Source organism: Schistocerca nitens, chromosome 2 (genome assembly GCF_023898315.1).
Source record: "Schistocerca nitens isolate TAMUIC-IGC-003100 chromosome 2, iqSchNite1.1, whole genome shotgun sequence".
Lineage (NCBI taxonomy): Eukaryota > Metazoa > Arthropoda > Insecta > Orthoptera > Acrididae > Schistocerca > Schistocerca nitens.
The window spans coordinates 300,962,582-300,988,030 of NC_064615.1; the positions used below are offsets into that span (position 1 = coordinate 300,962,582).

The 25,449-nt window shown below is 39.5% G+C and overlaps 1 protein-coding gene across 2 annotated transcripts; it reads left to right on the forward strand.

Moving 5' to 3' along the window:
• Nucleotides 1-841: 841 nt before the first annotated feature.
• Nucleotides 842-8,442, forward strand: LOC126236056 (uncharacterized). Of its 2 annotated transcripts, none has more exons than XM_049945097.1 (2): nucleotides 842-2,213; nucleotides 2,458-8,442. In XM_049945097.1, exon 2 carries the CDS (start codon nucleotides 3,138-3,140, stop codon nucleotides 5,112-5,114), a length of 1,977 nt encoding a protein of 658 aa, XP_049801054.1. In that variant the 5' UTR covers nucleotides 842-2,213; nucleotides 2,458-3,137; the 3' UTR covers nucleotides 5,115-8,442. The 2 variants fall into 2 exon arrangements, with proteins under 2 accessions (XP_049801054.1, XP_049801053.1); XM_049945096.1 differs by having other exon boundaries at nucleotides 842-1,126.
• Nucleotides 8,443-25,449: the final 17,007 nt, after the last annotated feature.

Here is a 25,449-nt window from a genome sequence, read left to right on the forward strand (position 1 = left end):
GGGGGCGTATGATATAGGCGGCCGTGGATTACTGGTGATCTTAATTAGTATCAAAGGCGAGAAATCTACAGCTGTAGATAATATTATTAGCTGATAATGTACAATATTATTGAAACTGTCAGTAGACGTCGGTCTCAAGAAAATTGCGCAGTTATTTATTTTGGTTTGTTACGACGCTGCCGTTGACACACATTGCTGTAAGAGACTGAAAACTATACGAAAAATTGTTACATGGAGCAGCAGTAAGCCAGGTTTCCACAGGCATGAATTTCTTACACGTGCATCCCTCTAATCGTATGCTTACACACACATTAAAAGCCGGGTTCACACACGCTTGTGGCTTTCTGTACTGATGCCTAGATAGCCTAGGTATGACACAAGACGCCACAAATTACCTGTTGTTGCACAGCTTTCGATATTTTTACAACTGAAAACATACGGGCAAGCATTAATGTTATATAGTGCAAGTTACGGCATTAAAACAGTGAGAAGCGTCAACTACAAGGAAGACGAAACCCAAATGTTATGCCTGAAAATATATTTCGCGCAGCGATAAATCAGGGATCGCAACACATTTACAAAAGAAATAAACACTCGAAGACGAAAATGCTGTCTGCTATGGCAAACTAACCGACAGCTGGCATTTCAGAATCACCTGCAGACACGTAACTCTTCCAACAAATGTATTCGTTTCTGTAGGCATTTCTAAATACCTAATTTTTAGTTTAGAAAAAAAAAAACAGCTGCCACGTCACATTCTGGGGCTATTTCCCCGCATATGATCACCACCACCTATAGACAAGGCCGCGGCGCGAAATTCATAGCAGCTCGTGACGTCACTCCAAGCGGGCCACCATGTTGTGTTTCGAAGCATTTATCTACACGTTTGTTACTTTGTTGGATCGCGTGCTATATTCGTGCTTTAAACTAGCGATTACAGAGTTTACGTGTAGTGAAGCTACTGTGAACATGGTTTACAAATGTTGTGTGCCAAGGTGTCGTGGAAATTACGGAACTGGACCGAAAGTAATGTTGTTTTCCTTTCCGAAAGATGCGAATCTGCGTTGGAAATGGCTTTCAGCGATTCATCGGGACAATTTCCAACCCACTGAGCACACTAATGCATGTAAAAACTATATACCTAGTACAATTATTATTATTTTCTGGTGGAATATCTTGCATTTTGGATACATTTGACTAAAATTGTGAGCAAAATTTCGCAGTAAATAGGTCTAGTATTCGTTTTCAAGTGGCTTTATTTTGATTTTGAAAACGAAATATAAATTTGTGCCTCGTGTTACTTTTTATTCGTGTTTAAATTTCCCTGCAGTTCGTATTTTGTTACGTATTACCGATACGTTTTATTCTCTATTTGTGAGGGGGTGTTCTTTTTCACTCTCGCATTAGTTAGCATGAGTGCTAACGAATGTTGAAACTGCTGTTTTCATTTTTAAAAAGCGATCTCTCTGTATGAAGCATATCTGTGTTGTTTTTCTGTGTGTTAGTTTTTCCTGTTAGACATTCGCCAACCCACGATCAAATAATTATCTTTCAACCTAACCTAACTTCAGGTTATGATGCAGAATAGGTGTCTTCACAAACAGATTTCAATGGCGTTCTGTATCACTTGAGCCGCCTCATAACGACATTCTCGTTAATAACTCATCCAGTCCGGTATTTTAAATGTTTCAGATGGTTAATTGAAATGACAAGTGCCATTTAGTTCATACAGCACAGCTTGGCACGGAATGTTTAGTTGATATCTTCTTAACATACTTCCAGTTGGATAGTCATGACTGTCTTACTGAGGTGTGTCATTTATGTTGGCATCTTTTCAACTTTGTGTTTTGTATGCGTTTGCTTTGGAGTTGTTGTTCTATCCAAACATGAAATATTTGCTAGGCATATATCAAGACCCTCATTCAGTGTTACCTGCAATGACACAGTTTTAATATGTGCTGGCATAAAAACACCCACAGTGAAATAGTATTCTGCAGCTGTTGATATCTCTTATACCATGACAATGAAGAAACTGTAAAGTCAAAATTAAAAAATAATTGCTATGTTAACATGCAGAATCCAACAGATTTCTGAAATTTGGTGCCACTTAATCCATAATAGGAACTACACTCTTATAGTTCCATAAATATCATAGTACTGCTGTAACACAAGAAGTTCACAGGTATATTCATCATATACTGATGCCTGGTGAGGTATGCTCCTAGTGCTTATGGTACTAATTAATAAAAGAATATTAAAATGGAACATGCATGTTGTTGTAGAACATGGTATATTACTGTTAGGCCTAAATAATTTGTGTACTTCCACTAAGGTGTGACCTGTCAAGCTGATATTGGTGGAAAATGAATGAGTGTCCAGTGTTTTTTACTTTCACATACACACACACATCTGTAGATCATGCTGTATATTGTACTGACTCACACTACTTTGTTTTAGGTTTGTGAACTTCACTTCACCGAATCTGACATCTGCCGTCATATGGAATGTTATGATGAAGTGAAAGGCACAAAGCTTACTGTCGAGCTTTCAAGACCAAGGCTTAGAGAGGGTGCTGTCCCATCAGTGTTACCAGGCTGCCCAAGCTATTTGTCTACTCCATCCACCAGCTCTCGAGAAAGTGCAGAGGAAAGGAGAGCTAGATTGGACAATGAACATCTTCTACAACGCATTGTTAAATAATTACATTAAGAAAAAGAATGACACCTTTACTGCTTCTTTTAAGAAACGGAAGCTTAGCACATTTTAATTTGTGTACAGTTTACATGTTAGGACATTTATCAGGTGTCACAGGAAATTTCTGTTATGTCTCACACATTCAGTTACACTGTATTTGATCCACTGAAAGCAGTATAGTAACCAAAACAGAGTATGATTTGAGGAAGTTATTTTCTACTTTTGAAGCATTTCTGCAGTGCCTAGAAAGAGAAACCATTCCCAGTGAATGGACCATTGTTAGGAGAAGTGACTGTGTCCTATTTCTATTGCTTACTGTATTGCCTGCTCCATCTGCGTCTGTATCTGTTGTAGTGACAAATGATTTGCAGTTGTCTGCCTATCGAAGTAACACTGAGATAAGAAAGATAGGCAGTAGAAAAATATCACACAAACTTTCAAATATGAATGATTTATTTACAGTACTAGACAAAGTGAAAGAATTAGTCAGTGCAAAAGAAAATTCATTAAAAAGCCAGTTCCTTCTTATACAGGACATTTTAAATGACATGTGCAGTTCTGTAGATGAAGAAAAACAGAAACAAATTCAAATCTTAAGTGAGCAAGTTAAGTTGCTATGTAGCTGTGAGGAAAACTATAGGTTTAATCCTCACTTTTCTGTATTTTGTTGTATCCTGCATTCTATCTTCCCTCATGCCTATAAATTTTTGAGGTCATCTGGCAATCTTATTCTTCCTCATCCAAGAACTTTACAGAAAATATGTTCCTCATATACTAATGGTCCTCATAATGAACCAAATGCAGGTGCTATGCTCCTGTATATTAAGGAAAGATTTAAATCTTTGCAGGAAAGTGATTGTACCATTTCTTTAATGATGGATGAAATTCATATTAAACCTTATTTTGATTACAAGGGAGGAAACATTGTGGGGGCAGCATTTGATAGTGACAAGGCTGCTACTACAGCATATGTATTTATGATACAATCATTGCTGTCTTCTTTTAAAGAAGTGGTGCATGTCCTTCCAGTGAGAAACCTTGTAGCTGAACAGTTATTTTTGTATGTGAAGAAAATATTATGTGGCCTTTATTACATTGGTTTCAAAGTTATTTGTGTAGTTAGTGACAACAATGCTATAAATAGGAAATCTATGGCACTTTGTAGCTCACCTCCAAAACTCAGTATAGTTTACCCACATCCAACTAAGCCACTATTTGTTATAATTGATTCTGTCCACATCCTTAAGTGTATATGTAATAATTGGGTTAATCAAAAGCACTCTCAAGTTTTGCTCAAATATCTACAATTTGATGGAAGCAGTGATGATTGTCAGGTGTTAATGGCATCTTTTGAAGCATTGAGGCAGCTTCATAAGATTGAATGTAATGGTCTACTTAAGCACTCTTATGGTCTTTATTTGAAGTCTCTTTATCCATATTCACTTGAGAAACAGAATGTGAGCCTTGTTTTGCAGGTATTCAATGAATATACAGCTGAAGCCGTTTCAACTGTAGGAGAACAGAAAAACTTGTTACATTACCATACCACTGCAGAATTTATTAAAATTATACTTACATGGTGGAAAATTGTAAATGTTAAGACAGTTCACAAAGGTGTTCGACTAAATGATCTCTTCCAGTGCCCTCTGTCTTTAAGTAATAATGATGAAAAATTAGTTTTTTTGGAAAAGTTTCTTGTGTGGCTCGATAAGTGGAAGGACTTACGCCTGAAAAATAATACCCTTTCAGAAGATACACATACAGCTCTGACACACACAACCTATGGTTTGATTGAGATGGCAAGGTACTGTACTAAAGAGCTCGGTTTCACTTATTTTTTGCCTGGAAAAATTCAAACTGATTCTCTGGAAGCAAGGTTTAGCAGTTACCGATCAATGGCTGGCTCTCAGTATCTCATATCTGTGAGACAGATTTTTGAAGTGGAAGCGAAGATGAGGATGCAGAACATGTTACCACTCATGTTGAATTCAAGTACTTTTGCTAAACTGCCTGTTGCAGAAGGGTTCATCTTTAATTGTAATGATGACACAAAAGAGACTATACAAACAGACTCTGAGTTTATGGTTGACATTATGTATTTGGAGGAAGATTTCAGGCAGGCAGAAACATACATTCCAATATTAACATATTTAGCAGGGTATTGTGTTCGCAATGTACTGAAGAAACAGCAGTGTGAGGTGTGCAGCAAATACCTTCTCTTAGACAAAGAAATGTGTCTGCATGGTGAACAACATCTTAGTTTAATCAAAAATTTGGACAGGGGTGGTCTGTTTTTCCCTCAGCCTGATGTTGTGAATGATGTTATTTACAATTACATTACTGTACAGAAATTAATATCTGCCCCTAATGAAAAAAATTTTTGTCATCCAACAGTCAAAGGGTGCTTGTTCAAAATGTAACCATAAATGCTGTTCAGAAGAAAAGTTTCTTCTTAACAGACTTTATTTGCAGTAATGGTAATTCTGCAGATAAAATACTGAAGTTGTTAGTCAAAGCATCCACCAACGCATTGTTAAATAATTACATTAAGAAAAAGAATGACACCTTTACTGCTTCTTTTAAGAAACGGAAGCTTAGCACATTTTAATTTGTGTACAGTTTACATGTTAGGACATTTATCAGGTGTCACAGGAAATTTCTGTTATGTCTTACACATTCAGTTACACTGTATTTGATCCACTGAAAGCAGAGGCAGGTTCCATAATCCATATTGGTGTAGTACCTTCAACTGAATGCACACTAACAATCATTTGGTCCATATAGCCTGTAAGTTTTGGATAATTTGCTTCCAACAGTTTCAAATGTCAGAAGGTCACAACTGTTCCCATGCAGACTATTCAGCTGAAGTAAATACTTTGTCCAGCACTAATGGCTAGTTTCAATCTCATCATTGTAAAATTTTATCAGTTTGTGTACACATCCATCTGTGCACCTGATACTGGCCTAAGGTTGAAACTGGGCCAGTTTTTCCTAGTAAAGTTTTTATGTCTTTCAGCTATTCTGTGCAGAAATATTTACATCTTCCTTTCAATTTGTTGAGCATGTGCTGCCCAACAAGAAGAAATCTGTTAAAGTAATTCTGTATTAAACCTCATGTAATTCATTATAACTATGTATGTAATTAGAGGCTATTATTTTGGCATGCAGGCATATAAAACTTAAAGTAGAATATTACAATACTACAAAAGGGAAAGCCAAAAATGGATTTCTTCCATTTCCCTGAATCAGAATGACACCAGGGTGTTTCCTAATGTAGTTACTTCTCATAACAGCTGTTCATCTAAATTTTGATACAAGCTGTCAGTATTGTTGCATATGGGTAACAATTAGTTATTGCTTTGCATATATTATTTTACTGAGACATAGTTACATTCTAGTAGTTGCTTATTCCACTCACAGTTTGGAATAGTTTAATATCAGACACAGTAGTTGGTCTCCATTCCCAAACTTGCATCTCATCCAGACTGTGACCCTTAATTTGTTACTAATCTTATTGCGTTCCCCCCCCCCCCCCCTTATGAAACCCCTTGGTAGCGTGACGCTGTGTGTCAGGCTTGGACCGCACATGTGTTTAATATGCTAGAAAATTTCATAACAGCACACACTTTGGTACTGACAAGGGAACCTCGCCATCGCACTCCCCTCAGTTTTAGTTATAAGTTGGCACAGTGGATAGGCCCTGAAAAACTGAGCATATATCAATCGAGAAAACAGGAAGAAGTTGTATGGAACTATGAAAAAAATAAGCAAAATATACAAACTGAGTAGTCCATGCGCAAGATAGGCAACATCAAAGATAGTGTGAGGTCAGGAGTGCCGTGGTCCCGTGGTTAGCATGAGCAGCTGCGGAATGAGGGGTCCTTGGTTCAAGTCTTCCCTCGAATGAGGGAAGACATAAGCAACTCATTTCTCCAAAATTCCAGGACATATTCATATTTGCTTGGACATACGCAGGATTTTAACGGTCTACACACGGAAAAATTTGAGAACGTTAAAAACATGTTTTGACAGAGCACAGGGAAAACTGTGCGGCTGTGAAACTGTTGTATTCATTTGTTGCAGTTTATGTGACAAACTCTTTATGTTTTCATCACTTTTTTCGGAGTGATTATCACATCCACAAGAAACCCTTAATCGGGCAAGGTAGAAGAATCTTTTTACCCATTCGCCAAGTGTACAAGTTAGGTAGGTCGGCAACATATTCCTGTCATGTGATGCACAAGCCGTCACCAGTGTCATATATAATATATCAGACGTTTTTTCCTGTGGAGGAATCGGTTGACCTATGACCTTGCGATCAAATGTTTTCGGATCCCATCGGAGAGGCACGTTCTTTCGTCTACTAATCGCACTGTTTTGTGGTGCAGTCGCAAAACACAGACACTAAACTTATTACAGTGAACAGAGACGTCAATGAATGAACGGACAGATCATAACTTTGTGAAAATAAAGAAAGTAAACTTTTCAGTCGAGGGAAGACTTGAACCGAGGACCTTTCGTTCCGCAGCTGCTCACGCTAACCATGGGACCACTGCGCACCTGAGCTCACATTGTCCTTGATGTTGCCTATCATGCGCATGGACTACTCAGTTTGTATATTTGCTTATTTTTTTCATAGTTCCACACAACTTCTTCCTGTTTTCTCGATTGATCTGTGTTCAGTTTTTCAAGGCCTATCCACTGTGCCAGCTTATAACTAAATCTGAGGGGGGTGCGATGGGGAGGTTCCCTTGTGAGTGAAAAGTGTGTTCTTGAACTGTTTCTGCCAGTAGCTGTAGAATCTTGTGTTACAGAAAATCACTTCACAGCATTAAAATACAGCTTCGGTGTTCCATACAGTCAGTTTAATTGAAACAGTTTATTCTAAAAGGAATAATGTGAAAGGTGGTGTTTATATAGTAATTAAGGAAAAGTTCTTCCCACCTATATAGAGGGAGAGTATCCTTACAAACATTAAGGAGTGTCATGTTGCTGCATTTTATTTGAATGTGTAGGACATTATATCCTACACCATTCAGTTTAATTTGGAATCAGTGTAAAATTGTTACAGTTTTGATTTATGTTGTACATCTTTAGTTATCCCAGAGTTAGTTCCTCTGATTTATTTTGTTTACACCTAAGTTCATTACAAGGAAATTGGCCTACTTCTAGCTTATGGCAGGGTTTTCAACAAATGTTGCATAGCTGTGCAGTAACAATATAAAAGAATTCTTTCAGTTGTGGATCAGGTATTCAACTGTAATGTGAGGTTGGTCTGATATGTTGTCATACTCAGTATTACCATTACTTATTAGTTTCCAACGACTAGCTACATTTTCACTTCGTTGAATGTTCTTCAGTAGTGCCTCATCCCAGTACACCTTTATATCATGGTGCATACATTCCAACAAATGTTTGTTGCTCTATTAATCTGTCTGAGTTAATACTTTCGTCAGCAACATAAGTCATTGTTAGTCACAATTATTAAATTTGATAGACAGTAAGACTGGTAATGTAACCTGTTATACGCATCTGACATGTTTTGCAACTGTCATTTTTCACAAAATACAAAATATCAAATGTGTACAACTAATCAATCATTCTGAAAGAAGAAAAGGCTTGCTGCCTTTTAAGATGGAAATAGTGATCTATTTCTGTAATGGAACCATGTTGTGCCCTGGATTTTGTAACAGTATTTTCAGGAAGTAGATGTACATATGACTGACTTAAATAAATTATAGTTCATTACTTCTAGTGTTTTATAATCCTACACTAACATAAACTATTAATAATTACATTATTTTAAGCATGCTGAATACTACTGTTCTCATGTTACAGTAATCTGTCTACATATTACAAATAATTTAACTTGCTGTAGTCACCAGTAGTGATTTCTGATCTATCCCTGGAGTTACTAAAGTGCAAATGTGAATTGTAGTGTCCCTTGTTCTGAAGTTTAATACAATTCATAGTATTGTATACAGCATTTCCCCCCCCCCCCTTTTTTTTTTTTACAGGATAGCTTGATTCCCTTAATGAGTCACTGTCTCCTGCAGTCACGTAGGTAGACACTTAATGAAAATCTATTACAAAATGCAGCTTCAAACAATGGAACAAATTAATCTAGAAGTAGGTTAAATTTATTATTGACATTTTTAGCGTGACACATTGTCTCATTCCAACTGCTGCTGAAGGTTTGTAGATTTTCACTGTTGACTTATATAAAGGTCCTGTTGATAAAACTACTGTTGTTTGCAGTTGTCAGCATGCATTTTGAACAGCTGACCATTATGGTCAGGAATACATCTAAAATTTCACTTAAACATTTGTTGCTAATTCTTTTATCTGCAGAGTATTGTCAATCAGGCTTGCAAAGTTCTTTGCAACTCTTGTGAGAAAGTCAACACCTGCACACGGCTCATTAAATGCTCAAAATCTGCCATATTTTTACAGGAAAGAAAATTTACATTACAATAACAACGCATAATTGTTTTTGTTTCTGAGAAAAGGTGAGTTAAAAGTGATTGTTTGCTTGGGGAATGTACTCAGCTTTTCTAGAGGGCGCTCTATAAACAGTTACAGAATATTTATTTGGGGTACTGAAGGCAGAGGAGTTTAATATTATACACTGTATTAGTGCAGAATTTTTCAAGTGAGTGTAAATAATAGTCGTCTGGTTCAGAAAATCACAGTGCATTTTTCACAAGTGTACCTTGTTTTATCGTGTATATCGCAATATTATTTACATCCCGCACTCGTACGTTTTCACTGGCTATTGATAAGTCTTAAGCAATTACATTACCGGCAAAAAAGAATTATAAACTATAGCTTCTGCTATATAGCGATTGATAAAGTTACGTATTTTAACCATACGGCAAAGTACTCTCCTCTTCGCGTGGTATCATTTGCCAAGATCTCGTTTCGTTATCTCCAGCGGTTTACGAGATATGAGAGGCGTTATGAATATTTCATTCCCGCGCGTTGCGATCGGAAGTGAAGTTGCTGCAGATGCTCAATTTTTTCGAGATTGGAAGCAGATATTGATCCAAAGTTTTACGAAAATTTCCAAACCTCATCTGTATTTCACACTCAGCAATAGAATGTATAATATGCATCAAACACAGATTCATAGCGCCCCCTATTTTTGATGGCAACGTTCTCAAATTTGATACTCATCTGTGAAATACCACAATAGTTATGACCATTATCGAAATGATTGGCACTTCATCATGAAGCTGCCATATAAAGTTAGAAGTATTTCAGAAATTAATTATTTTTTACGGAACAGGTTCTGTATAACCGTTTGACAAAGATTTGCAGGCCGTGCGTCTCGAATTTCTATTTCACCGCAATATTTACTCACAATTACTAATGCTGCAATGATACAAGCCATCTGACTTTTCTCCTCACATTTATACTAAATTTGTCCGCTCCTTATCACGACTGCTGATAGGCAGGACGCTTTAGCTGCATATACGTAAAGTCTCATTACTTTGATTTATTATGGGGAAATGCATTTTATATTATTTCAGCGGTCATCGATAAATGGGCTAACAGTCCCAGTCTGTGAATACGTGAGAAATGCACAGCCTGCACACTGCTCTGAATGTGGCAGATGTATCATGAGCACTCAAAGCTTTGTGCTGTTTTGCTCGTGTCAATTGGCCACTGACGTAAGGTCACGGAACCTATCGGTCCTTTGCACTAAGTCAGTCTGCGGCCTTTGTCACAACTCACTTCTTGATATGGTCTAGCGTAAGAATTTCAAGTGCTTGCTCGGACACATTTATGGCGGAAAAGTACAAGCCTTGGAACGTTCGGCGAACTGAGGTGAGAACAGGGACCTCACAGAGTGCACGACATGTTGGTTTGCCCTCAGGAAATTCAGAAGCATTAAACAACATTCTGATTCGCTCATCTCCGGCTGACATCAAATGAGAATTTCTAGGGCAAACTAGTTAGAAAGATGTACTCTGGTCCATGACTGACGACATTCCAGGCTGGGGATTTGTTAAATGTGGCATTAACACTCTACTGGCGGAAAATAGTTACATTTTTGCTGATTGGCGTTTGCGACCAGATGGACGCAAACTGCCGAGTTGGGAGCTGGTGAATGAGAAAAGGACAATTGTTTTGGTGGTGGATGGAAAAAGATTGCTGGTTGGAGATGTCATGGCACCTGGACGGGTCCGAGTCCCGACGAGCAAGATTCTAATTCCCCACTATGACCATGGCACTCCGAGTCACCGCCACAGCAGATTGGTGAGAGTACACAACAGCACAGTTCACTAGATGGGGGTTGTTAGGAAGCGTAATGTTGCCGCAGCTTGGCTAAACCGGATTCATGTATTTGTATCGTTTGGTGTGGTATTCAGTTGACCACAGGAGTTTCTAAATAAATCTAACTGCTGACGACAATTAACATGGTAGGCAAACGGAAGAATGGCTACCATATCGTAGCTGTACATTAAATAATTAATCCAGTACGGATTAATTATTTAATGTACAGCTACGATATGGTAGCCATTCTTCCGTTTGCCTACCATGTTAATTGTCGTCAGCAGTTAACTTTGTGTTTCGTAGAGTTTTGATGCCAATACTCTGTAGTTGTTTAAAACAATAAATAATCTGTTTACATTTCATTTGCATTTTTGTTTGAAAGAGCACATAGTTCCCTTCAGTTCACTGATTTATTCTGTTGACTGAACGGATAGTTATAGAATGGGATTATTTTAATTTCCCACCTTATGATACTGTGTTATGGCATATCAAGATAGCGATTCCTTTATATAATTTACAGTTTATGTGGAGTCTTAAAGGCAGTGTGATGGAGTCTGGGTAGGTCCATTACTCTGGTAGGTTTCACAGTCTCACTGTAGGGTACTACAGAGCAAAAAATTATCATCATTGTACTGACATAAAAAATTTCTTCACAGAATTGACTGTTCTGCAGTTCTCAGTAAGTTCACACTCTCAGTTACATCATTTCAAAAGATTCTGTGTTATTCCATTACAAATAAGTGACTATGAAGATGTCCTTATTCCATTGTTTAAGAATATTTTGCCGCTTTAGAGAGTATGTATTTATCTAGCTGAAGGCTAAGCCCATTTTTTTTTTTGGCGTGACGCTAACATTCCATGCTCATAAACAAAGAATTCTATATCTGTGCAGGCGAATGAACCAGAACAGAATGAGAGCATATTCACCTAGTGGCAGTTGATGAAGCTCGTAGGTGATAGTGATGGAAGCAACATCATGCAAGAAAGTAGAATGCCTTCCAACTTTCGTAACTTAAGCGTAAGCTGGCGTGACACAGTGCAAGAAGGGTGTTTCCACATGTAAGCTTACTTATGCGAGTGGTGGTGCGGGGTCGCATGTGTATGAAAATTATGTCTGTGAAAACCCAGATGTAGAGTATCTCTACCATAGAGTAGGCCTATATATATCTATGAAGTGAGCATAGCCTATTGCACATGTTCTTAACATCAAACCGAGCCAGTCATCTGGTTTTGGGATGACGCTGCTTGTCTACATTTTGTGGTAATAGCGAAACTTGGATATTACAGTATTCCCCTTGTTTTATATGTTTCTGCACACATGAGTAACAGCTATGGTGCAGTATTGTTGTTGCTGCAGATGTAAAGAGAAGTAGACTATGTGGAAGGAGGACAGTTACTTTTCATAGGCATGTACAAAAGATGTATAATTGTAAATGTCACATTAATATGAGGCACTTTATATGTTGGAACAGTAGCGAGACATGGTATTTTAGAACATGTTTTTTGCTCGAGTATCATGTTGTTTTTGGAAACCCAGAATCTACTATGTAGGAATCAACATGGATTCCGGAAACAGCGATCGTGTGAGACCCAACTCGCGTTATTTGTTCATGAGACCCAGAAAATATTAGATACAGGCTCCCAGGTAGATGCTATTTTTCTTGACTTCCGGAAGGCGTTCGATACAGTTCCGCACTGTCGCCTGATAAACAAAGTAAGAGCCTACGGAATATCAGACTAGCTGTGTGGCTGGATTGAAGAGTTTTTAGCAAACAGAACACAGCATGTTGTTATCAATGGAGAGACATCTACAGACGTTAAAGTAACCTCTGGCGTGCCACAGGGGAGTGTTATGGGAGCATTGCTTTTCACAATATATATATAAATGACCTAGTAGATAGTGTCGGAAGTTCCATGCGGCTTTTCGCGGATGATGCTGTAGTATACAGAGAAGTTGCAGCATTAGAAAATTGTAGCGAAATGCAGGAAGATCTGCAGCGGATAGGCACTTGGTGCAGGGAGTGGCAACTGTCCCTTAACATAGACAAATGTAATGTATTGCGAATACATAGAAAGAAAGATCCTTTATTGTATGATTATATGATAGCGGAACAAACACTGGTAGCAGTTACTTCTGTAAAATATCTGGGAGTATGCGTGCGGAACGATTTGAAGTGGAATGATCATATAAAATTAATTGTTGGTAAGGCGGGTGCCAGGTTGAGATTCATTGGGAGAGTGCTTAGAAAATGTAGTCCATCAACAAAGGAGGTGGCTTACAAAACACTCGTTCGACCTATACTTGAGTATTGCTCATCAGTGTGGGATCCGTACCAGATCGGGTTGACGGAGGAGATAGAGAAGATCCAAAGAAGAGCGGCGCGTTTCGTCACAGGATTATTTGGTAACCGTGATAGCGTTACGGAGATGTTTAGCAAACTCAAGTGGCAGACTCTGGAAGAGAGGCGCTCTGCATCGCGGTGTAGCTTGCTCGCCAGGTTTCGAGAGGGTGCGTTTCTGGATGAGGTATCGAGTATATTGCTTCCCCCTACTTATACCTCCCGAGGAGATCACGAATGTAAAATTAGAGAGATTAGAGCGCGCACGGAGGCTTTCAGACAGTCGTTCTTCCCGCGAACCATACGCGACTGGAACAGGAAAGGGAGGTAATGACAGTGGCACGTAAAGTGCCCTCCGCCACACACCGTTGGGTGGCTTGCGGAGTATGAATGTAGATGTAGATGTAGATGAAAGTCATGTACCGCAGAACCAATGTCTGTGATTTCTTGGCCATGTGCTTACGAGACAAGTTCTAGATAAGTTTGCAAGTGTGTTTGAGTAAATTGCCAGACAGTGTATACAGATTCACGCTATGCTCATAGGCAGATAAAATTTATACATGACAGTCTGATTAATTTCCTCCAATTTATGAAGGTTCTCAAACCATTGTTTGTCTCTAAACACGTCTGCATGAGACAGTTTTCTCCTTTAGGTGATTTAATATTTTGCTTCCTAAAAGATGAACAAAGAATCAATATATGATTGCACAAAATAAAAAGGAATAATTTCACCCCTAAAAAATATTTAAAAGTGTAAACATAAACAAAGCGGAAACTGAGCTCCACATTGTGACGAAAAAGCGCAATCTACATCTACATTTATGCTCCGCAAGCCACCCAACGGTGTGTGGCGGAGGGCACTTTACGTGCCACTGTCATTACCTCCCTTTCCTGTTCCAGTCGCGTATGGTTCGCGGGAAGAACGACTGTCTGAAAGCCTCCGTGCGCGCTCTAATCTCTCTAATTTTACATTCGTGATCTCCTCGGGAGGTATAAGTAGGGGGAAGCAATATATTCAATACCTCAGCCAGAAACGCACTCTCTCGAAACCTGGCGAGCAAGCTACACCGCGATGCAGAGCGCCTCTCTTCCAGAGTCTGCCACTCGAGTTTGCTAAACATCTCCGTAACGCTGTCACGCTTTCCAAATAACCCTGTGACGAAACACGGCGCTCTTCTTTGGATCTTCTCTATCTCCTCTGTCAACCCGATCTGGTACGGATCCCACACTGATGAGCAATACTCAAGTATAGGTCGAACGAGTGTTTTGTAAGCCACCTCCTTTGTTGATGGACTACATTTTCTAAGCACTCTCCCAATGAATCTCAACCTGGTACCCGCCTTACCAACAATTAATTTTATATGATCATTCCACTTCAAATCGTTCCGCACGCATACTCCCAGATATTTTACAGAAGTAACTGCTACCAGTGTTTGTTCCGCTATCATATAATCATACAATAAAGGATCCTTCTTTCTATGTATTCGCAATACATTACATTTGTCTATGTTAAGGGACAGTAGCCACTCCCTGCACCAAGTGCCTATCCGCTGCAGATCTTCCTGCATTTCGCTACAATTTTCTAATGCTGCAACTTCTCTGTATACTACAGCATCATCCGCGAAAAGCCGCATGGAACTTCCGACACTATCTACTAGGTCATTTATATATATTGTGAAAAGCAATGCTCCCATAACACTCCCCTGTGGCACGCCAGAGGTTACTTTAACGTCTGTAGACGTCTCTCCATTGATAACAACATGCTGTGTTCTGTTTGCTAAAAACTCTTCAATCCAGCCACACAGCTGGTCTGATAATCCGTAGGCTCTTACTTTATCAGGCGACAGTGCGGAACTGTATCGAACGCCTTCCGGAAGTCAAGAAAAATAGCATCTACCTGGGAGCCTGTATCTAATATTTTCTGGGTCTCATGAACAAATAACGCGAGTTGGGTCTCACACGATCGCTGTTTCCGGAATCCATGTTGATTCCTACATAGTAGATTCTGGGTTTCCAAAAACGACATGATACTCGAGCAAAAAACATGTTCTAAAATTCTACAACAGATGGACGTCAGAGATATAGGTCTATAGTTTTGCGCATCTGCTCGACGACCCTTCTTGAAGACTGGGACTATCTGTGCTCTTTTCCAATCATTTGGAACCCTCCGTTCCTCTAGAGACTTGCGGTACACGGCTGTTAGAAGGGGGGGCAAGTTCTTTCGCGTACTCTGTGTAGAATCGAATTGGTATCCCGTCAGGTCCAGTGGACTTTCCTCTGTTGAGTGATTCCAGTTGCTTTTCTATTCCTTGGACACTTATTTCGATGTCAGCCATTTTTTCGTTTGTGCGAGGATTTAGAGAAGGAACTGCAGTGCGGTCTTCCTTTGTGAAACAGCTTTGGAAAAAGGTGTTTAGTATTTCAGCTTTACGCTTTTCTTCCTCTGTTTCAATGCCATCATCATCCCGGAGTGTCTGGATATGCTGTTTCGAGCCACTTACTGATTTAACGTAAGACCAGAACTTCCTAGGATTTTCTGTCAAGTCGGTACATAGAATTTTACTTTCGAATTCACTGAACGCTTCACGCATAGCCCTCCTTACGCTAACTTTGACATCGCTTAGCTTCTGTTTGTCTGAGAGATTTTGGCTGCGTTTAAACTTGGAGTGAAGCTCTCTTTGTTTTCGCAGTAGTTTCCTAACTTCGTTGTTGTACCACGGTGGGTTTTTCCCGTCCCTCACAGTTTTACTCGGCACGTGCCTGTCTAAAACGCATTTTACGATTGCCTTGAACTTTTTCCATAAACACTCAACATTGTCAGTGTCGGAACAGAAATTTTCGTTTTGATCTGTTAGGTAGTCTGAAATCTGCCTTCTATTACTCTTGCTAAACAGATAAACCTTCCTCCCTTTTTTTATACTCCTATTAACTTCCATATACAGGGATGCTGCAACGGCCTTATGATCACTGATTCCCTGTTCTGCACATACAGAGTCGAAAAGTTCGGGTCTGTTTGTTATCAGTAGGTCCAAGATGTTATCTCCACGAGTCGGTTCTCTGTTTAATTGCTCGAGGTAATTTTCGGATAGTGCACTCAGTATAATGTCACTCGATGCTCTGTCCCTACCACCCGTCCTAAACATCTGAGTGTCCCAGTCTATATCTGGTAAATTGAAATCTCCACCTAAGACTATAACATGCTGAGGAGATTTATGTGAAATGTATTCCAAATTTTCTCTCAGTTGTTCTGCCACTAACGCTGCTGAGTCGGGAGGTCGGTAAAAGGAGCCAATTATTAACCTAGCTCGGTTGTTGAGTGTAACCTCCACCCATAATAATTCACAGGAACTATCCACTTCTACTTCACTACAGGATAAACTACTACTAACAGCGACGAACACTCCACCACCGGTTGCATGCAATCTATCCTTCCTAAACACCGTCTGTACCTTTGTAAAAATTTCGGCAGAATTTATCTCTGGCTTAAGCCAGCTTTCTGTACCTATAACGATTTCAGCTTCGGTGCTTTCTATCAGCGCTTGAAGTTCCGGTACTTTACCAACGCAGCTTCGACAGTTGACAATTACAATACCGATTGCTGCTTGGTCCCCGCATGTCCTGACTTTGCCCCGCATCCTCCCATCGTTGAGCTGATTTCACTTCCAGGTATGAAATTGTAAAGGCGTCTATAAAACACATATACCAAGTTTCGAAGCACAATTGAAGATGATCTATCTGTACCAGTGAAGTAATAACGCTCAAAATACGCTAAGCGCTAAGTGGGCTAAAATGTGCCGTCCCAAGATCACGTAACTTGAACGGCAAGAGATGTTGCAGACAGAATTCTCATTCCAAGCATCTGAATGCTCACTCCATAAAGATTTATAATCTATGATTTCAACAGGGAACACATCAATATTCGCAGAGAGAAATTTTTTAACAGCAGTAAGGGTAATAAAAAAGTACATTATTTTACATCTATTCTTATGATACAACTCACTATAGTTTCCACAAACCATAGAAAAAAATGTATTGTTGCCTTGTTCAAACTACGAAATTGTCATCCATTAATTCTTCAGTAGAATAATACCACTTTTCCACTAGAGGAGTCAAAAGCAATCTTCTTGGTGAAAATAGACACAAGTTGAATGTATTCCTATTTATTAGTTTATTATAAATTTTAATTAAATATACTCTGAGTTCTGGAAATTGAACTACTGACAGCACGTACAAACTTTAAAATTTCCTCTATGATGTAATTTTCCTAGAAGCTGTTTATTGATTTTTGTACTAGAAATTCAGGATCTTGCAAATGTACAGGAAAGAAACTATTTTAGGGGATGCCAATATCGCATCCATTAACGCACAAGCTTGTTAATACAAACACTTTACTACGTCCTTTCACATCACACAGCAACATGAGACTCAGAAAACATTACTATAACAAAACAGAGAGAGGGAAAAGAACATCATAATCAACAAAGCATAAAAGACAAAGATCTTAGGTCAAGGATTGTTTCTACCTTAATGACTGTCCTTAACTTCATCGATTCTCAATGCCTCCCCCAACCCCGACACTCATTTTAGAGACTTGTACCTAAGTCGCAACTGCCAAATGTTACCTTTATGTTGATCACTATGGTGAAAGTTGACCAGCTACATTGACTGTAAAAAAACCACATGCACTGTGATCCCATGAAAGCCTGCACATCATCATTCAGCCAGATTACGTCTCCACAACTTGTGGGGTAGACTGTGTATGAGGAGGTACCCATAGGCACACATCCAAATGACCCTGATGTCCATGAACAGTTCCTCACCTGGACCTACATGACGGGATAGGTTGGTTGTCATCAGTAAAAGCAGGCTTAAGATGATCCACCATTACCATGTCCCATCTTCTTATCCTATCGATAATGAATGTTTTGTCATTCATATCAATTACTCGAAAGTGATCAGCATACTGAGGAGCAAGTGGTGATCTGACTGCATTGTCTCTCAACCAAACTAAACTACATGCAGAGAGATTTTTGTGGTGGAAGATTGGCCTGGTACCATGCTGCACAGGATTCATAGGTTGGAGACAGTCCATGTGCATTTGGAAGTCCACAAAAACTCAGCACACTCCACAACTGATAAACTGGGAGGAGGCAGGAGGGAAAAGAACTCATCCAGTATTTTTAAAGCTTTGCCATACACCAGCTTGGTGGCAGAACATCCAAAGTCCTTTTTAACTATGGTTCTCTACCCATGTAGCACTAATGGAAGTGCACCAGCAGTGCATAGCAAGATAAAACAGCTTTGAAGAAGATGTGTATTTGCACCACCATCCTTTTATTGTGATCCTAACATGGTTACAACCTCACAAGCTCAAAATTTCCTCAAATAGTTGGCAATAAATTTGCCTGCCTCTGTCTGATCTTATCACCTGAGGATTAATAAATTGGGAAAACCAAGACGAAACCGCAGCAATAGCTGAGATGTCAAGGACAGGAACCACATCAGGCCATCTAGTAAATCTGTCCACCATTGTAACCATGAAACCAAAGCTCTCAGATTGTGGTAGGGGATCGAAAATATAAGAATGAAGATGAGCCAACTTCCCAGATGGCGAAGGAAAAACTTCCACAGGGGACGATGCATGTCGAGATACTTTACACTTTTAACAATGAATGCAGCTCCGAGACCACCGACAACAATCTTTCTGCACCCCCAGCCACACAGCTTTGCCTGACACCAACTTTGTGGATGCCTTCATCCCCAAGTGTGATAAATTGTGGAATGCATCGAAAACAGTTCGATGGCACCTCGTCAGGATGAATAGATGGACCCCGTTGTCCTCTGCGTTGCACCATATCGATTGCACAAAGCCCTGCAGCAGCATGTCAAAGCACGTTCTGGGTGGCAGTGCAAGAGGAATGGGTCTGCCCCCAGCTTGGTAGCCACCATCACCCAGTCAATAATGGAGATAGCTTCATAGTTGTGATACAAACTGTCAGCTACCACATTCAGCTGCTCTGCAGTGCGATTGTTATCTGTAAAAAACTGTGCAATTTCAGCATCAGACACCTGCTGGGGATAACTGAACTCAGTCACACATATGTGATTTCAGTCTTTCTCGGTGTATTCCACTGATGAATTCTTCTCGGGTTATCAGTCGAGTGGTGGCATCGTCTTGTCGCAACGTTTCAATGAGTTTTGTACCCATCATCTTCTAGTGAAGAAAGCAGTGGAGGCATTTAAAAGTCACAGGCAGTGAAATCTTCGCCAGAAGATGATGGGTACGAAACTCATTGGAACGTTGCGACAAGACGACGCCACCACTCGGCTGGTAACCCGAGAAGAATTCATCAGACAGTCACACATTTAACAATAGAAATCTCTGATTTGTGATCTGTGTAACTTTTAAACATTTGGATGTCTAGCCACGGCTAAAACTGTTTAACTACCAAATAAATCTCCAACAGCTCTCTGTCGACAGTTCTCCAATTTTTTTGTTGCTCTGACATGTACGTTGAGAAATATGCCAACAGGTGCCATGTTGAGGAAATCATTTGCTGCAACACTGCACCCACAGCTGTCTGACTTGCATCCATTACCAAGGCAATGGGTACACTGGGAACAGGATGGATTAAGAGAGTAGCGTTTGCTAAAGCTTTTCTGAGGGCCGTGTATGCTTCAGTGGCCTCAGAATTCCACAGGACTTTCTAACTTCCCGATGTGTTCGTCTCCTTAAGCAAATCATTGATTGGCCCTTGCGTCTGTGCAAAGTGGGGCACAGGCCTATGATAGTAATTCAGAATTTCAAGAAAGCAGTGGAAGCATTTAAGAGTCACAGGCAGTGGAATCTGCATTATTATGCAGATTACTTTATCACGATTAGAAGAAATACCAGCCTGGGAGACAATATAATCAAGGAATTTAACCTCTTGTTCATCGAACACACATTTGTCTCTGTTAATCTTAACCCCATAACTGTCCAGTCTCTTTGAGTCATGCTCATGGCTGCTTGATCTGCTCCTCTTTTGTGTGAGAAAATACCAGTACATCACCAGTGTAACAGGAAACAAGAGGTAGTCCATGCAGCACCTCATCCATGAAATGCACCATTTAAATTGCTACTGAAATTCGATTGGGCACAGGGCATCTATCAGGGGTGGTATCAGAGTTGAGGCCTCAACATTTCTCACAAATTCACCATGATCCATCTTTTATCTTCACCGCCTGTAGTGGTGACTCGTATAAACTATGTGATCTTGACACCACTCCATCAGCAATCATGTCATCAAATATGGCTTTAGTTGTGTGCAGTTTCTCAGAAGGCAAAAGTCTCAGCCGACTAGCCGCAAATTGAGCAGGAGTAGGTCTTCTGTAATGTGTGATAGAATGCCTCAGTTTACCCTTAGCTGCAATGGGATATGTCAGCGCTGGGAACTCCCTGCAGGAACAGGTAACTGAGATTATCATCCACCAGCAGCACACCTCTAGAGGGGAGTGAAGGGGAAGGGGGGGGAGAGTTCAGCCCCCTCATACACGCAGCATCAAGCAGGCATCATAACTCCTTGAGTGCCTTGCAGCCGATTTTCACTAGCTACCACACTCAGTCTCAAACAAACAATTCACATCTTACTGCCCTTCCCTTCCTTCATGTATAATACGTTGATCTTGCAAATTTTTTTGTCAGGCAACGTCTATTTTTCATGTAACTAAGTAAGCTCACAACACTAATAGGGCGAGGAGAATTCTGGCGCACTTTGTTTGTTCATGTGGCATACATTCAGGGGCAAGTTATTACCTTCCCCCTCCCATTAACCTATTGTTATGCTAATTGATTTATGTCCCCCTCAGGGTTGATTTATGAACCCCTGGGGATAATCTGTCCTTCTGAGAAACCCACCATCACTCCTCTGCTCCTTCTATACCACTCCTCTGGGAACCCTATCTGGAAATTGGTGGGAAGAAAGACTCAGTCTGCACTGGAGAAGATGGATCCCACAACATGAAATTCAAATCAATGTCAATAATAATAACTTATTGATGCACATTCTTTATTTAATCAGTTTGCAGAACACGGGGCTGTTCCACTTGGGAGAGCTCATATCTGCCCCCACTTCCCATGATATAAAAGCTGCAAGCCATGAAATGAAGTGTGTTATATTAGCTACTATTTTGGGCTGCTTGTGTGTGTGTATCTGTCGTCCGGGCGTCGCCACAGAGGTCAGAAAACGCACAATATCAAAATTACAGATTACAGTACCAAATACCGCCGACTATGGATCAGATGTCTGTCTCATTTGATCTCGTTACACCGAACAGACCATCAGGTGGTGGCATTCTGTTGATCGGGAAATTCCAGATTTGCTTCCTGTCTCTGTCTCTATCTCTTATTTGTGTGTGAACCAACATCTCCAAAACATGTAGCGGAGATTTTCATCCATCCTTAGAATACTGTGTTCCTATTGACTAATGCTAGGGCCAAAGGAAGAGCTGGTGGAGTTACAATACCTAAAGTGGTGGGAAATGGTCCATTTGCACTGCCCTATTAAATTAATTGTTTAACATTTTACAGGAGTCAAATAGATTACTTAAAACACTGTCCACCACCTTATGATTATCCTTTCTCATAATAAAAACATATTTTCAACGTGTGAGAATCACACGCAAATATTATGCAAACCACATAATCAAAATTTCTGTCACAAATAGATCAGATAACTAAATATATTCGAGTTTCTGTATCGATCCATGTTTGAGAACATAAACACCCTCTTCCACTATTACAACACATATATGGCGAAAAAATCCTTCTAATTGCCTCTTAACACTTACCACAGGGCAGACATGCAGGGAACTGCAGATTCGCACGTGCACTGGTTGGGAGAGAGATCTGCACACAGGAGATTAGCTTAGATTAGATTATAGTTCCATAGACTCAGGAAATGAAATTATTCTCATGAGTGTGGAACATGTCAGAAAGCATAACATAAAGCATTTGAATATAGTACTTACTACCCTTATCATTTGTCAGGAGATTGTCAAAATAGGTGAATTCATTAGAGTAAACTGGAACTGCTAATATTTATAGAAGTAATACGCTGTCAGAATGAAACATTGTTATGCACTTTTAATAAATTTATCATATACAAGATACCTAATCTTGACCATTGTGACCAAGTGCTGTCAAAACTGAAATCTAACAGACATTTTTACCAAAGCTGGTCTAACAGTCCCTGTTAAGATATTCATCTATAGAATAGAAAAAGTTGCCTATCAAAAAGTCTTTCAACTTCTGTTTAAACAGTGCTTTATCTGAAACCAAGTTTTTAATGGTTGCTGGCAGTTTATTGAAAATATGTTTTCCTGTATATTGGACCCCTTTTTGGACCATAGTAAGTGATTTTATGTCTTTATGTAGATTGTTTTTACTCCTAGTATTGGTGCTATATATTGAGCTATTTGTTGGAGACAGAGACATATTACTTGCAACAAATTTCATTGAGGAATAATCATAGTGAGAAGCAGTGGTTAGAGTACAAAGTTCCTTGTACAGGTTTCTCCAAGATGTTCTTGAATTTACATCACAAATGATTCTTATTACATGGTTTTGCACACAAAAAACTTTTGCACGACAGAATATGATCCTGTATGACACAACAGATTGACAGTAAGCAAATTATGCAAGTTTTTTTATATTTATATCTCCTACATCTGACATCATTCTCACTGCAAATACAGACTTGTTTAGGCGCTTAAGCAGTTCTGTGGTATGCCCTCCCCAACTGAATTTACTATCGAGTTGTAAACCCGGAAATTTAACAGTCATCCACAGTCATCCTCTTCAATCTACATGTCTTCATATGTTATAAACATGCAGGAAGGAAATCTCTTACATGTTCTGAAGTGCATATAGTGGGTCTTTTCGAAATTTAATGACAGTGAATTTGTATCATCTGCAAACAAAACAAACTTAGCATCTGGCAGGGTAACAGATGAGAGGTCATTAATGTTCACAAGAAAAAGCAATGGACACAAGATGGAACCTTGAGTGACACCAAATTTAATTAATTCCCTTTCAGATGAAGACTGAGTGCTTACTTCACAGGTATTTCACAACGACAACCCTTGTTTCCTGTTATTCAGATAAGACTCAAACCATTTCGCAGTATTGCTGGTGACACCATCTAAAGTGTAAAGGAATGACATTTCATTCTTAAGTGCGATCGTTCTAGTGATATTTTCTTTTGTTTATGTACACGAATTTTGGTTGTGCTGTTTACTTTTGCTGTAGATGTTTTATTTCTGACAATTGACTTTACATTTTCTATCAAATCAAATTCGAAAATGTCTCTGTGTGAACGCTGTCAGAAGGAAAGATTGGAAACCAACTAAGCATAGTTAGGTATGTTCTCAGCATTGTTGGGAAGACGACATAGACTGAACCTCAGTTTCGTCAGTCCGTATTAAGGTTAGTAAAACAGCCTTCTCATACCATATACCTCTCTCTTGGCTATTCGATGCATATAAAGGAAAATGAAAGTTACATCAACGAGGCGAAATTCGTCGTATTACTGGTTCAAAGATGCATTTAAGCCCAGAAAATAGTCTGAAAATTCTTTCCTGACGATATTTAAAACAACTGTTGCGTGCACACAACAGAATTTAAGAACAAGAAGAAGCTGTAACAGAAGTGTACTATGTTTCAGAGCATCTAATATGGCGGTGCCGGCTTGAAAGCAATGCACAGTGTAAGTCTGCGCCATCTTCACGTATTATAAGTCCATGCCCCGACTAAAACCGCTAGACCTGTGTGGCCGGCGACCTCAATGTATATTCATAGAGGCAAAGATATAGAGCTTACATCCTTTGCAAATTGGCGATATTACGATATGTTGCTAGCCGAGTGGAATAACTACTATTACCATTAATAGAAGAGAAGAAGTGGTGATAAACATGACTTCAATATATAAATGTCAGTCCTTTCTCCATTTATCTGTCGTATTTACTCTTTTAAAGCAAAGAGAGACTTAATACATCTCTATATACAAAAATTGTCTGCCCGATATTCAGCCCCTGCGTTTCAACTTTACATGTGGAACTTCATTCCATTATTTCCAAAAATATAGTCTTGTCAACCGCTATTTCAGCAGACAAATTGTTAGTCCATCCCTGAAACATGCAGGGGGAATCGTTGTTTAGATTATTTACTCCGATCTCTGGTGAACTGTAAACCCAATACATTATTCCGCCTCGAATCAAAATGAATTGTAACTTTTTCTAGTGAGCGTTTTTAACTGCCACCAAACCATCCACGAACACTTTGGTAGCACGATGCTTTTCTTAAATTTCAGATCTCTTGGGCCCAAATGACTACTGACCTTTTGCTAGAAAGGTGATTGCACACTACCAATGCAACGTTTGTCGCGCTGCAGTGGCTCCGAATATATTGTTCTTGGATGTGAGACACATTTCTTGTTTATATCCCATTACTCGCCACCCATTGTTTCAGTGATATGTTGCCAAGAGGATTTTTATATGCAATCTCCGCTGCTGTTTGCATACAATGAGGCACTTATGCAGGATGCAGTATCTCTGCTCTTCACCGTGAGAAGTGAAGTTCCTCGTCTTGATTCGGTTTCACCATCTCGCCGACAGGAAGATTATTACAGACGGAGTACTAATTCAGTTTGTGCAGGATGAGCAGAAGAGATTACGGCAGTATTTCCATACGAAGGATTCAACCAGAATGACTGTAGTTAGGATTTTAACTCTTCTCGACTGTGACTGGAGTGTGGTTCAGGAGAAAGCCTTTTACGGTTTTTCTTGGCACTTAATTTACTTACTGTAAGAATTATTAGTTTCTCCATGTCTGGATAGTGCTGTTACGATGCAGCTGTATTTCCATTTAAGGAAAGCACACCCCAGTGGCTGATATCCATTTTATTGAAGCGCACGAGCGATTTCGGACTTCACTTACAGGCCATCTTCAGGTGGATTTGAAACTACCGTTGTTAATACATAATATTATGGATGCCCAAATCTTTTACGTAATAGAAGATGAAAAACGACACTTACGCATGTACAGTATAAGTGCGATATCAAATGATTAAAAAGGTAAACCTCCGGAGAATTTAAAAGC